We start from the raw sequence: 14,940 nt of genomic DNA, 5'->3' as shown, positions 1-14,940 counted from the left end.
TGTCATCTGCTATCATGGCAGAAAAAATTCAGAACTGCTGTGCCAGATTATGTTAGTAATCATCCCCATCATTGCTTTTATAGAAATTACGTATTATATATTTGTGTTAAACTATTTTAAGGTTGAGTCTGTGTCTCTTTTCTGTATAGCACTTAGCAATGTGAAAATACACATTTATTACTATCCTTAGTATCACTATCAAATTATGTATTACAAATTAATTTACCTTCAAGGAAAAATTCAGATGTAATTAAAAATTTATAATAGAAACAAGATGTTTTAAAATTTAAGTGTTTACATAAAAATCAAATAATAGCTCTCAAATATATTACACATGCATAGGAGGAATGGCTAAAAGGAAATATGGCAAATGTTAAGTAGATGCTGGATAATGAGTTATGTTTTTCCTACTTTATACTTTTTTTCTTTATACTTGTAAATTTTTCTCCAGTGAAAATCTGATACATTTATTTTTCCATCCAGATTATTTTAAAAGACACATTTTATTTTAAAAGTAACATCTATTAAGTATTTTACTTATAATTGTAAAAGAAAAAAAAGCAGATCATGCCACGTTAGTGACAGTGAAGATCAGACTTTTATCATTAAACTGTAGTGAAAGCAGTTATCAAAACCAAAGGGCAACGAAGACATCTTCTGGACATCTTAAGAACTGCATTGTTGTTTTTCAAACAAAGCATCTTATTTCCACCTAAGAGTAATAGTTGTTTAAAAACCACACATTAAGAAGTGTAAAATCAATCTGTATTAAATTTCACATGATTAAATTACAAACATACAGCATTTAAAGATGAAAAGATACAAAACCGTTGCATACACTTTGGAATTAGTTTCCAAAATAGCTTTAAAACTACTTCCAGATAGATTATAAAATACAAATATTTTAGCAAAAACTATTTTTATGTAAGGAACATATAAAAAAGGAAAACTATGCAATGTTGAACCAATACTTGAAAAATTTAAGTAGACTACTTCACGAATCATGGAGTCCATTTATATCAAAATATGATTGACAATTTAGTCGCTAATTTAAAGAACTGTATTTAACAAATAAGCAAATTAAAAAAAATATTTGACTTATTTGTGATACGTCCTAATACTAGACAATGTAATATTTTAGAAAAACTATTACCAGTGAAATATAATTATTAAGGGTCCAAATTTTAAATATGTCTACTCAGTTTGAAATGTGTTCTTTTTAGCCTAAAAGTATATCTTTATGGGAACAATTAACCAATTTTGTATATAAAAGAGTACTCTTTTATTTGTAGAGCATGAATAACTGGTTGCACCCACAGTTAGCCACCTTCAGGAAGTACTATTGATGCCCATGGTTTGCTTCTCTAAGCAATTCTGAGGGCAGACCCAGTTGAGGGTTTTTCAAAGCATAGTTGTAAAAAATAATCTGTGGTTCAACTAGCAAAACTCATCTTGCTTTTGTAATCACTGTGTTTGGTAAGAAATATATGCTTTAGTTTCAAGTCACCCCAAATGAACAGATATTCTACAAAAGAAAGTAGACTTATTTCCTAAAATTACCTTTCTTAGCATCTTCTTATGATAGGCCATAGTGAGATTTTGTAACTAAATGCTTCCAATACCATGACTAAATAGTTGATTCTTTGGACTTTGTTTTATGTCACTTATGTCTGTTTGAATTGTTGAATGATAAAATAAGCTCATGATTTTTATAATATAGAAATTTAAAACAATAATTAAGATGATAACCATAAAGAAAATTTGAGAGGCGATATTTAAATTCACTAAGGGTGATAAAGATTATCTTCATATGGAATGCACTCTTCAGTAACAAAAGTAATGTGATTATCTTATACTTTTTTCATCAACATTGTCTGCTAGTTTTTGCACAGTTACTAAACAGAAATAGGTTTCTTGGTGTATATTCATTTCTCTTTAGGCAGTTACATTCGATTTGCTCTTGGGAAGTGGCTGCCAGGAATTCTGTCAGAAATAAAATATTTATTAGTTAAATAATGCTGACTCCATTTCTTAATAGATTTGCTTACTTAAAGTAATTCTTCAGTAAATAATTTCTGTGGTTTGTATATGTACGATTCAAAAAGACAAAAGAGAAAATGATACTATTCTTGGCTACCTAAAAATTAGATTATCATAAGGACTCAGGATATGACTGATTATAGCAGAGAAGTCAGTACAGCAAGAACTCGATCTAGATCTGCTTGCTACAAAGAAGCTGGGGGACAAATAATTGGAGATCGAGGCAAACAGGTATATGGCAGCAGAGTGGGTTCTTAATGAGCAGGTTCTTAGGCACTGAGCTGGCATCTAGGGCTAGAATCCAGATGTGAGGAAGTGCAAGTGGGAAATGTAAAGGAAAGGTTTGAAGAATTCACAAAATTCTCAGCCTTTGTGATTTCAGAGAGTTGAATTTATCTATTGTTCAAAACATAAATGAATTGCTTTGCATGCTCAGTGAGTAGAAGTGAGTTGGGAGAGAATATAATTAAAAGTAGTTCTCATGTAATTATTTCAATTTTTCCTTGCATAAGTACCAGGTGAGCACTATTCTACCTTGATAGCTATTTCTAAGCCTTTTTGAATTATGATGTACATATACTGGACTTTGGGAAAGGTTTGGTGGATGTGAGAGAAGTTCTATGCTATCTGGCAGTTTATCTCAGCTCTCAGAGTAAATATATAATAGTATATAACAATTTTTCCTACTTATATATGTGACTAGCAAACTTGAAGAGGTTTGTTTTTAATGATGAGAAATGATATTAAAACATTGAATAGCTTTACCTTCTCTCATCTTGATTGCTTGGGTACATTTGTGCAGTTGGAGATGCCACATTCTGATGTGATAAAAGAGATGGAGAGATATTTATCCCTCTGAGTTGCTGAAAAGCTATTTCTGCATGGATGCTCCGAGGATTATTTGTCAGAATCCCTGCATTCTTGTTTTTCTTGTCTGAAATTAGGAATTATGAAACAATTAGAATCATTAAGTAATAAAATAAGTAATAAAATTTTATAGTCCTTTAGTTGAATGTATGCAATACATATTTCATAACATTAATTAAAAACTTTTTGGGGAGTAGAGGAAAAAATTTTTAATAAAATTATAAAATTGCAACATATTTGTAGGACTTAATGCTGCTTCAATTTCTCTGAGTTAGTGGGTCCACTTGATCTTTTTTTAGGTTATTTTTTAAAATATGAATATCTAGAGCTGTGTACAGATAACATAATAATACTTTTTGAAATAAATATTGGGGCAACATAGTCAGAAAATAAAAAAGAAATTACAGAACTTTCCCAGAAAATTTTAATAAATAGCTGCACAATTAATCCAGGATTGAACTAATGCTAAAAAAAAAAAAAAAAAAGAAAAGATATTGATGACATTCCTGAAGATGACATTGTACTGAAGAGGTTGGTAACAATTTGGTATGTCCAGTTTTACTGTTAGTTATATCTACTGGAGAAAAGCATAAAAATCCTCCTTATGATTAAAATCTTGAAGCCATAAAATTGTGGAAAATAAGTTAAACAAAATGTAACATTTTAACAGTAAATTATGTTGGGTTTCTTAAAACTGAGTCTTCTTTAAAAATAGTCACATAGAGAGAGGAACCTACTATTCTTAGTAAGCCCTCGGATCTTTTCACAATTATTGTAATGTTCAGTTATATTGTCTAACAGTGTTTTGAGGCAATGTGGGATGTTAAAAGGAAATGGAAGAGGTGAGCCCCTTGTAGAAGGAATAGCTAGCTCCAATTCCATAAATATGGCAGCCATATTTGGGAATATGGGAATTAGGTAAAAGGCTTTATCTAAGCCTGAATTAAAATGTATATAAATAGAATGAACCATTTCCGTGTCCTGCCCTTTTAGTATATTTCCTCCTTTAGAGCTATATCTCTTGAAACTCTTCCCTAGTATTAGCTTTGTGATTATTTTACTTATGGTTTCAAGGATAAGTCTGATCATTCCAAGACATCCTTTGTACCACAAGAATGTATTGTTATCAATATTCTTAATCCTCTGATTTCTCGTTTTAGCAGGATGTGCTATTAAAGTTGTCTTAGTAGTTATCTGCTATGAAATACACAAAATTAAATAAAAGCTTTGAAAAGAAATGTCAGGAAATAATTGTACAAGTAAAACGAAGTTCAAATTATGAACGAATGTTTAGCTACAACATATTAGTAGTTGAGCAGAACCAAAAAATACTATAGACTCTTTGAAATCACAATGGCCACATGAAACTTGAAGAAACATGCAATTTTAGGAAATATAAAACATGCAATTTTAGTAGTATTAGAAATCAAAGTGTTATTTTTGTTTCAAATGAAGTTTTTTTTTGTTGTTTCATTTTTTACATTTACTCTTTGGAAGGCTGAGTAAAAATGGTGAAAGGATTAACAGTACAAATTGGTAGTTACAAAATGGTCACAGGATGTAAGGTACAGCATAGGGAATATAGTCAATAATATTGTAATAACTATGTATAGTGCCAGGTGGGTTCTAGACTAATTGGGGGGACATGGCTTTGTAAATTATGTAAATAATATTGAATGTCAACTGTAACTGAAAAAAAAATACCTTCAACTTCAGGAGTTAAAGTGAAGTCAGATCCCAAATAATGGCTAAATCCATCAGGCAGAATTACATTCGTTATCTTTATGTGAGGAGCTTTCACTTGGGCAAATGATCCACCATCCATAGGAGAACTGGTAACAGGAATAAACTGCATAATAAAATAAAACAAGAACCCTCACCTTCAAAACTCAAATCAATAGGTTTAGTTCTTTTTACAAGCCCCACTTGATACTCAAAGTTTTTTAGGTCATGACTTAAATACTTGCCTAAACTCAGAGTTGGTAAGAGGCAAAAACTGTGTGAAATGATTAGTCTTTGGGTCCTTAACCTCCTATAGAACATTATGTTCTGTCTTTTCAGATTGTATTTCATCACTAGAATCTAATGTGATGGCACCTCCTCCTTTTCAAAGGGTCTTAAAGAGGAAAGTGTAGAAATAAGAAAATGAGAATGAAGGTTTTCCCCCTTTGTATTGTTTCTTCTTTTTTCTGAAGAGGAATTTCTGGATGGTAGGAGTTATATCTTCTACATCTTTGCATTTCTCACCATGCCTCATTAGGAGCCTTGCAGTTAATTAGTTTTTCAAAAACTAATTAAAATTAAAAATAAAAATAAAAAGGTGGAATTAGGAAAGGCATCTTAGAACAATCACTTTTAATGAATGTGCCAACGTTAGTGTTTACATTTTAGGTTAGTTGAGGATTAAGAGGCTTTTTAAAGAATTTCAGGAATCAGCAAATGGACTTGGTTTCCCTGGAAATTTATGCCTTCTCTGCCTTCATTAAGACTGATCTTGTTTATACTTTTAAAAATATAAATTTTGAATATACGGTTCAACTTTTTTAGAAGTTATTTTTGTTATTTGTGTTAAATTACTGATTTCCTTCATACTTAAGTGTTACCAAGAGCGCAGCTTTGTAATGAACACTAAGGTATCAGGCCTTTTATTGAAGCTGGCCAGTCCTCGATTCCCTAACTAATTCTTTTGGGGGAATCTCTTCCCATCACTAATTTAGAATGTTGTCAAAGTTTCTTCTGAAACCAAAGCACTAAAACTGTTCTAGTTTAAAGGACAACTTTAGATTTCATTTATTCTTTTTCTGTTGTTAAAAAAGAAAGAATAGGAACAACTAAAACAAAAAAATAATACATTAGATTGAACTGATAAACTTGAAAAGTATTTCTTTTGTTTTCTGAACAGCCAAAAGAAGTAATGACTCAATTTTATTCTAGCCTTGAAAATAAAAATTATTAATCTTACAATAGATTTCTCCAAAATAAAGACTTCAAATACCTTTTATTTTCCTATGTGTAGAAGAATAAAAAAATGTTTAAATAAATAAAATGTTTACATATAAAATAAGTAGAATTAAAATCTTATATATAGCACTGATTCAAATGGCTAGAATAGGTATCTAGAATCACTTAAGACAACATCATAGTTTAGTAATGGAAAATGAGTTCACTATATGAGAAATAGAGTAGCCAACAAGCAAACACTGTAATGAAATACTCATCACTGACTAATATTTCGGTTTATGCACTTTTTCTGCTATATTAAGCCATTTAAAAATATGTATAAAAATTAAGATCTTTAAAGTTGCTCAAAGTCGTTTCTTTATATGTTATTTAGTGAATTTATATGTAGTTTACATGTAATTTTTCAAATTTAGCCAACATTACTTTAAAATAGAATTTATAAATCTTAACAGGACAATTTTTATAGGTCCCTCACTAAAGCCTTCACATATGTGGTATGGTAGGCAGAACAATGTGCCCACCCCGCCAAAAGATGTCCACATCTTAATCTCCAAAAAATATGTTACCTTACAGGACAAAAGGGGCTTTGCAGGAATAATTAAATGAAGTATTCTGAGATGGGGAGATTATCCTGGATTATGTAGGTGGGCCCAGTACAATCACAAGGGCTCTTATAAGAGGGAGGCAGAAAGGTCAGAGTGAGAGATGTGATGATGAAGCAGAGGTCGAAGTGATGCCACTGCTGAAGAGGGCCATGAGCCAAGGAATGCAGATCGCTTCTAGAAGTTTGAAAAGGCAAAGAAGATATTCTCTCCTAAAATTTCTGGAAGGAATGCACACCTGTTGATACTTTTTATTTTAGCCCTGTCAAACTGATTTTTGGACTTTTGACTTCAGATAATAAATTTGTGTTGTTTCAAGCCACTAAATTTGAGGTAGCAGCAATAGGAAACTAAAGTTTTCTTTAGTTTTCTGCTTTTGAAAGCAAGAAATGACTTGCTTCAGGAATATAATATAGAGAAAGGGAAAGGAGGCTTAAATCATTGAACTAAATTTTATTTGATTATTCTCTTTTGAAAGACCTGTGACAATAATTTTAGTAGATGACATTAGATGGTTCTCTTAGATATATCATACGGATTAGTAGCTAACATTTTTTTCACAAAACAGTTTTTAAAAAATCTTTTTTGTAGATACCACCCACAAATGAACCAATTTTCTTTGCCTAATCTAGATAATCTTTATTAATATTGTACAGCTTTAAGTCTCACAGGTCTCTGTAGCTACTTTGACCTATAAAAGAAGCCACTTGATTAATCTAAAAAAAGTCAAGGTTAATAAAAAAAGAGAATAATTAAGAATTATATGTATAATTCATATTTTTTCTTTAAAAAATTGAAAACACAAAAGTACATGTATTCTCCAATCTTTTGATGAAGGGCCAAGGCCTTTTCTTTAAGTAAGAATACTCCTGATTGGTATTTTATCTAATTGTTGGATAAATCCCTCCTTAAGGTTTTGCTTATAATTTCTAGTTTTAGTTTCTTTAAAGTAGCAAGAATTTATTATTAAAGACATGGAGAAAAATTTAAACACAAGAATCTGTCTAGGTTTGTAGAATAATTTCCCCACATATTTTATCTGAATTTTTATACTTTTCTTCTATATTTCAAAGTTTTTTTCTCCCAATCTAACTTGAGATTGACTCTCTCTCTCTCTCTCTCTCTCTCTCTCTCTCTCTCTCTCTCTCTCTCCCCCCTCTCTCCCCCCCCTCACTGATTTTTATCCAGACTTTCCAAAATATGCCATTTTATTTTCATAGAAACATAATAATAATAATTTAAAATGCACATTTATTATGTATCCATGTATTTAAAATTTTTGAAAAATCACATTTAACTTTTGTTAAATATGTGAATCTATTCCTAAAGGCAGGAGTGGACTAGAGGGGAGTTTACTAGTATTAAATGTTCAGTATGCTCTGGGAATCGGTTTGTGTTACAGAGGGAATGGAGAATGTTGGGTAAAAGAGTGAGTTAAGTGGAAGTATCTACAGTAGTCTCATTTCTTTCCTAAATATAACTTTTAAAAGTAATCTTTGTTCACTAATGTCCTAGTTCTCTGGCTTTCACCTAGAGGTTCACTTACATTCTCACTCACTGCCCTCCTTAGTCCAGTTTTTCATACTCTCTCTCTTTGATCATTCTAAAAACCTCTTAAATGCTTTCCCTGTCTCCAGACTCTCCTTTCTCAAATGTTGCAAAGGCACAGCTCTAATAATATCACTTCTTTGTTAAACAAACAAACAAACAAAAAACAACACATAGCGTTTCTGTATTTAGTCTTTGGAGCATGGTCTTGAAGAATCCTGGTGGTCAATGACAGGATCCCTTAATGATATGCTTTAGTGGCTTCTTCTCTTTCTAATCTCTTTCCTACCAGTCAGATACCTTTTTAGAGTTCATAGGTAAAAGGCCCAATTATTCTGCTAATATAGAAGAAAAGATGTACACTTCTCTCTTGTTAGATAAACTGTATAGTCCAGAGAGTTGAGCTCAGAATTCCTTCCTTCTCTTCCTCTCTGCTTAGTGGAAAGAGTTATATTGTTAGTTTCTGTTTATAAAAGTGATTTGGTGTAGTTTACCTTCTAGCATTATCAGACATATACTGAGCAAGAGTGAAACAGATTTAAAATAATTTGCTTTATGTCAAAATATTTTATTAGAAAAAAGAGCTTCCCTACTTGTGTGTGTATATGTGAGTGTGTGAGTGGGTGAGAGTGTGTATTCACCAGATCAAGCTGCCTTCAATAGTAGTCACTAAATACATACTAAAATAATCAACAAAAACATCATAGCCTATGTTTAAATATTTAAGTAAACATGCACAATATATAATACAATGTTCATTTACTGATAATTTATATATTGTAAAAGAAAAAGTATAAATAATATAATTGTTACCAAATTTTTCTTTGCTTGTAGTTCAGAGAAGTGAAATTCAGCTTTTGCCCTATCATCTGAATTCACAGGAATTCCATCTAACATCTGTAAGTTAGGCAGTCGAAATATGAGCACGTGGCGATGTAGCATTTTTCTACAAATCTGAATAAAGTTAAAAATAATTTTTTCCTTAAAAAACTTTTATTTCAAAGATTAACCTTTATAGAGAAGAAAATTTAGCACAAGCAGCAAAAATGACAAATGATAAAAATATGAGCTCCCTTTTTGAAAGATTTCTCAGTTCTCTATTATGGTAAATGAAATTAAGAACATTTTTTCCTTTTTTTTTTTTTTTTTTTTTTTTTTAAACCAAGGCTACTACTTGAGGTTTAGTGTCTTTATTTAGAAGATATGATATTGTTCATTAACTACAGGCAATCCCAATTCATGAATAGGATTATATTATAAAAGTTCACTTGTAAGTAATTAGTTTGACACATGTATTTTCCCATAGGCACTATGCAATTTAATTCAATACACATCTATTGAACTGTATGATCCATCATTTCATAGTGCCAACCTACTCTTAAAAATATTGTATATGTGCATAAGAAGATGTGTAGAAAGAGGCTGTTATCTTTAGAAGGGTCTACTTACAAAGATAGCTCTTGACTAGTGTTTGGCACTTTGGAAGTGTTCCCACATTCCTTAACATAAGAGTAGTTCACTGTACCTAAGCTACTTACATAAAAAATATGATTTAAGCTTGACCAGTTTTCCTTCTGGGAGTCTGAAATTTTGGTATGTAATAGGCATAGGGTACCTATGTGACCAGCCCCCAGTAAAATTCTTGAATGCTAAGTCTAATGGGGTTTTCTGGTCAGAAACATAACCAACAGTTGCTGCATTTTTATCGCTGGGTGAAGAGTGTGTACTGTTGTGATCCGTTAATAAGAAGAGAAAGAGCAGAACGAAGTCTGCACATGGATTTCTCCAGACTCTGCCTGTGTCTTTTTCACTCATTACCTGGCTGTGTATGCTTACTATGTCACTGATAAATCTTAGCCATGAGTATGACTATATGCTAAATCCCATGAGCAAATCTCTAAACATGGGGCTGATCTTGAGGACTGACGACACAGAAAATGTGTTGCAGTGGTTGCGATAGTAAAAGAAATATGCAGCACTGTTTGTGAAAAGAAAACAAACAATAATCAAAAGGGAATGAATAAACAGTCTATTTTTTCAAATGTAGTATATATACATATTAATGGAGACAGCTCTCTAAGACATATAATTGAGTAAAAAGAAAAATTTGACCACATTTTAGGGCAGAAAATAAGTTTAATTAATACCAAAGATTAAAATAAATAGATTGTATTCTCTGACTAAAATATAATAACATTAGAAATAAATGGCCAAGAGATAACTAAAAACACCTCATAGGTTTTAAATGAACACACACTAATTCATGGTTTAAAGAAGAAATCTTTTGGAAAGCAGATTTTAAGAAATAAAAAAACAGGAAAAATATAACATATTGAAACTTTCAGAATGCTGCTAAAGCAGTATTTTGTAACTTAAAATTTATTCAGTTGTAAGAACTATTAAATATTAATGAGCTAGGCATCTTCTGAAGAATTTTTTAAAAAGCAAATTCCAAGAAACTAAAAGAAGGAAATAACAGACTGAAAATCAATGAAATAAAAAACAAAGAAATAGTATACTTAATAAAATTAAAAATAGGTTCTCTGAAAAGATTAATATGATAGACAAACCTTTAATAAGACTTATCAAGAATAAAAGAGAAAAAGCAAAAATCAACAAATTTAGGTATAAAAAGGTGATAAAACAGGTAAAGTGGAGATTTTAAAAATTCATGAGAGTATTATGATAGCAATACATTTTAAATTTAGTTGAAAAGGACAATTTTATGAAAAAAATAAAACTTCTCAATATTGACTTTTGAAGAAATAGAAAACATGACTAGATTAATAGCTTCAAAAAAATCTGAGTAAGTAGTTTAAACCTAACTTAAAAAATATTAAGCCCAGAGACTTTTAGAGATAAAATCTAATTATCTTTCAAGGAACACATGTGTCTTCTTCTGCATAAACTAATTCACAGAGTAGAAAAAGAGAGCTCCTCAATTACTATCATGAGGCAAGAAAATAGCCTTGATCAACTTGAAAAGAATAATATAAGAAAACAAAATTATATAATTTTCTTATTTCCATAGATACAGATATAATATATGAAATCTTAGTAGATTGAATCTAGCAAAGTATAAACATGACCAAGTAGTATTTATCTCAGGAATTTAAGGATGATTTAAACCTAGAGTCTATTACTGTAATTTACCTATTCACAGATTAAAGAGAAAAACTCTGTTACTAATTATTCAAAATCCAATGTCTATTCATGGTAAAAACAGATAGTAAACTGGAATTAGAAAGGAACTTCCTTAAAATGTTGAAGGTTATCTACCTAAGAGCAAACATTTAATTGTGACAACTGAGAAGCATTCTTTTGAAGTCAGTCTACTATAATTTTCTATTCAACACTGTAATAGAGATCCTAGTCAGCACACTAAGAAAAGTAAAGGAAATAAAAAACATAAGGATTGGAAAGAAATAATCGAGTCATTATTAAAGATAATATGATAGTCTATAGAGAAAATCTACAAAATTTGCAATCCTAATATTAGAACTAAAAACAGAGAGTTCAGCAAGGTTCTTGGACAAAGAATGATACGCAAAAATCAGAATTTCTATACTCTAGTAACAATTAGAAAAATGTAAAAAATACATTGTTTAAAATAGCTATTAAAACAACAGAATAAATTGAACCAAAGATAATGAAAACCTTTAGGAGTAAGTTATAAATAATTATTAAAGGACATAAAAATGCAGAGATACTTTTGTTAATTAATGGGAGGACTTTATACTGTAAATATTAGGTAAGACTACTTATTGTATTTCTTTTTTGGTGGAAATAGCTCTATGAGTTCTCTCAAGACCTTCACGCCTCCATTAGGAGAAGTAGAGAGACTTAACTGATAAATCTGGGAAGATTAAATTAGGCGTGTTTAGTTCCTGTCTTTCCTTTCAGGAAGGAGCTTATTGCTGAGGGAATGCATTTTGTTCTTCCAGGAGAAGCTCTTTTCCCATGTGAAAAGTCCTGAGTCATGTATTTTTCTGTTACTGGATGACCATGACTGCCCATTTCTGAGATCTATTAGCAGGCCCATTTGGCTTTCTCATTAAGCAAAATATTTTCACCTATCTGCCATTGTCATATTTCACATTTTGTGCAGATGTTGGGTAGTGTGCTACGAAGACTCCAGCAAGAAAGATGACCAATTTCTCTCAAAATTAATTTATAAATTCAATGCAAGCATAATTAAAATATCAAGATTCTCACATAACTTGAGAAGCTGTTTGCTAAAACGCATAGAAAATGTAAAGGGTCAGGAATAGCCAAGACCGTGAAGAAAGAAAAAGAGAAGATGGAAGAGAAGGAAAATTAGAGATGTGTACTCTATCAGACATCAGAACTTAATATAAAACTTTAGTAATTAACAAAGTGTAATAGTGGGACAGGAATTGACAAGTAAGCCATTGAATAATACAATGTAGAATCCTAACACTGACCCTCATACATATGATAATAGCAGTTCATACCATAGTCAGTTGGAAGAAGACACTAGTCAATAAATTGTGTTTGGATAACTATCTATGCATATGGAAACAGATAAAATTAAATCCTTTCTCCCATCATATAAAAATAAATTATATACAACTATAAATAAAAAACTGTTAGAAAAATAACATACTCACCGGATTGCCATAAACTGTAAGCTCTCTGAGAGAAGAGATACCATCAAGTTTTTCCAGTTCTGCCATATCCTAATCAAAAGTTAGTAAGTTATTATTTGGTTAGATCCAATGTCTTCAAATACATATACACACTGATTTGAAGTAATTATGTAAGTCTTAGATTGCTAGATTACATATTTGCAATACAATATTCTGTATTGTTGATTAAAGACTGATCTGTGTACCATTATCTCCCAATAAATGATTGGCAGAGATGACATTCTAACATGGGAAAGAGGCCATGTAGCAGCACTTGCAAGAAAAGACCAAATTATTTCTCAGAAAAGTTATGATCTATTCTAGGAGTCAGACTATATAGTTGGTTAATTCCCTAAAGTACTAACCCAGAAGTGTGGGGGAAAAAAGGTGAATCAGTCTAAACAATTTCAAATGTACATATTTAAAACAATCTTAACCATAAAGGAGCATGTGATATTGAGTAGACTGCATTCTGATATATTTTCTGGAATGTATATAGTTGAAAAACTATTTCTTTAGTTGAATGACTTGCCTTCCCTTGGATAGGATTATTTACTATCTATTATTTATCTATTATCTATTATTTATTATCTACTTAACATTGGTGAAAATTTGCAAATACCGTACTTTTTAATTTTTGTAAAATTATTTCTAAGATGCTGTTTCAGGCAAAATTTAGGCAATAAGCTTAGTTTAATATTGTTGCTAGTTCATTATCATAAAACAAAGTTACTAAAATGCTTTTATTTGGAATGACAAGTGGACATAGTCAATTCATCTGGGAAGTATATATAAAAAAATTAGATCTATTTTACACCATTTGGAAGTAGAATTTGATTTTTAAAATGACTGATCTTTATTATTTTGATTTTGGAAGTATAAAGGAGGACTTTGAAAAAGCTCAGTTATCTGTAGAGTCAGTCAATTACTTACAGAGATCATGTGCATTTGACTCATAGGCAGTTCCTATCAGTGGAACCAAAGACTGGTTGGAAAGCATAGAAATGTGGAAAGTCTTATTTTTTCAAATTAAATGGCAGTGTTCACGAGTGAAGTATTTCTAATCAAAATATCTTTCTCATGGGAAATGTTAATGTGAGAAATTTGAAGAGGATAATGCCGGTATAAAGAGATATCAAACAAACTAGTATGTTCATAATTAAGGGAAAATGGTTGGAGGCTTCCTCTTTTTAATATAGAGTATTTTTCACAATGGCATGTTGAAATTACTTCATAGTGGCTCACAAAAATCGACTAGTAAATTTTCAGGAATTTTGTGAAATGGTGTTTTAGCTTGAAATTGGCTATAGTGAAAGAAATTATACCATGGAGCACTGGCAAATGGTATTGATCAGGACTTTTTTCCCCTGGAGAGTCATCATTAAATATTAACCAGCACACCAATGGTTGTTAGGTTTTGAGTACACTGTCAGGATAAGTACTTTTGTCAATCATCATAATAGGTCTGGATTGGAGCTTTTCATTCAGGGCAGGAAATAGCAGTGAATTATTTCATGGAGTCATTTCCAGTCTCAGGTGATTACTAAGACCTTTATTTTTTCTTTTCTCTTCAATTTTTTATATATCTTTGATGGTTAAATGGATTGATATTAATAATAATGTCAAGACTGCAAGAGTAGATGGGACTGCCTTAGGCAAACCAGGATGCCTGGTTACCCCACTTTATAGCCTCAAGAAAGTCATTTTTTTTTTTTAAGTTTCACTCACCCCACACCCTCCCTTTGGACAACCATTAGCTTATATTCTGTATTTATGGGTCTATTTCTGTTTTGTTTTGTTTATTCATTTTTTAATTTTCCACATAGAAGTGAGTTCATACGGTTTTGTCTTTCAGTCTGACAAATTTCACTTAGTATAATATTCTCTAGGTCCATTCATGTTGTCACAAATGGCAAGATTTCATTCTTTTTTATTGCTGAATAATATTGTATATTGTATATATACTATGTCTTCTTTAGCTGTTCATCTATGTATAGACAGCTAGGTTGCTTCCATATCTTGGCTGTTACTGGTAATGCTACAATGAATGTGGGGTGCATATACCTTTTCGAATTAGTGTTTTTGTTTTCCTTGGATAAATATGCAGAAGTAGAATTACTGAATCATATGACAGCTCTATTTATATTTTTTGAGGACTCTCCATGCTGTTTTCTATAGTGGCTGCACTAATTTACAATCCCACCAACAGTGTATGAGGGTTCCCTGTTCTCCATATCTTCTAGCATTTATTTGTTGATTTATTGTTGAGAGCC

General features: G+C 31.0%; 1 protein-coding gene across 1 annotated transcript in view; it reads right to left on the bottom strand.

Annotated features, from left to right (window-relative positions):
* Window positions 1–568: 568 nt before the first annotated feature.
* LRRC9 (leucine rich repeat containing 9) overlaps window positions 569–14,940 on the bottom strand; it is a 74,450-nt gene continuing 60,078 nt past the window's right edge. Inside the window, exons 32-36 of the mRNA XM_036217859.1 lie at window positions 12,650–12,718; window positions 8,832–8,972; window positions 4,612–4,756; window positions 2,806–2,974; window positions 569–1,983 (exon numbers count right to left, since the gene is read on the bottom strand). Of these exons, the coding sequence (XP_036073752.1) occupies window positions 1,944–1,983; window positions 2,806–2,974; window positions 4,612–4,756; window positions 8,832–8,972; window positions 12,650–12,718 (564 nt within the window). The 3' untranslated portion in view covers window positions 569–1,943. The remainder of the gene's footprint in view (window positions 1,984–2,805; window positions 2,975–4,611; window positions 4,757–8,831; window positions 8,973–12,649; window positions 12,719–14,940) is intronic.

The sequence above is a fragment of the Rousettus aegyptiacus genome, unplaced genomic scaffold, assembly GCF_014176215.1.
Source record: "Rousettus aegyptiacus isolate mRouAeg1 unplaced genomic scaffold, mRouAeg1.p scaffold_m13_p_3, whole genome shotgun sequence".
Classification (NCBI taxonomy): domain Eukaryota; kingdom Metazoa; phylum Chordata; class Mammalia; order Chiroptera; family Pteropodidae; genus Rousettus; species Rousettus aegyptiacus.
This window is presented reverse-complemented; position numbering and strand designations above follow the sequence as displayed.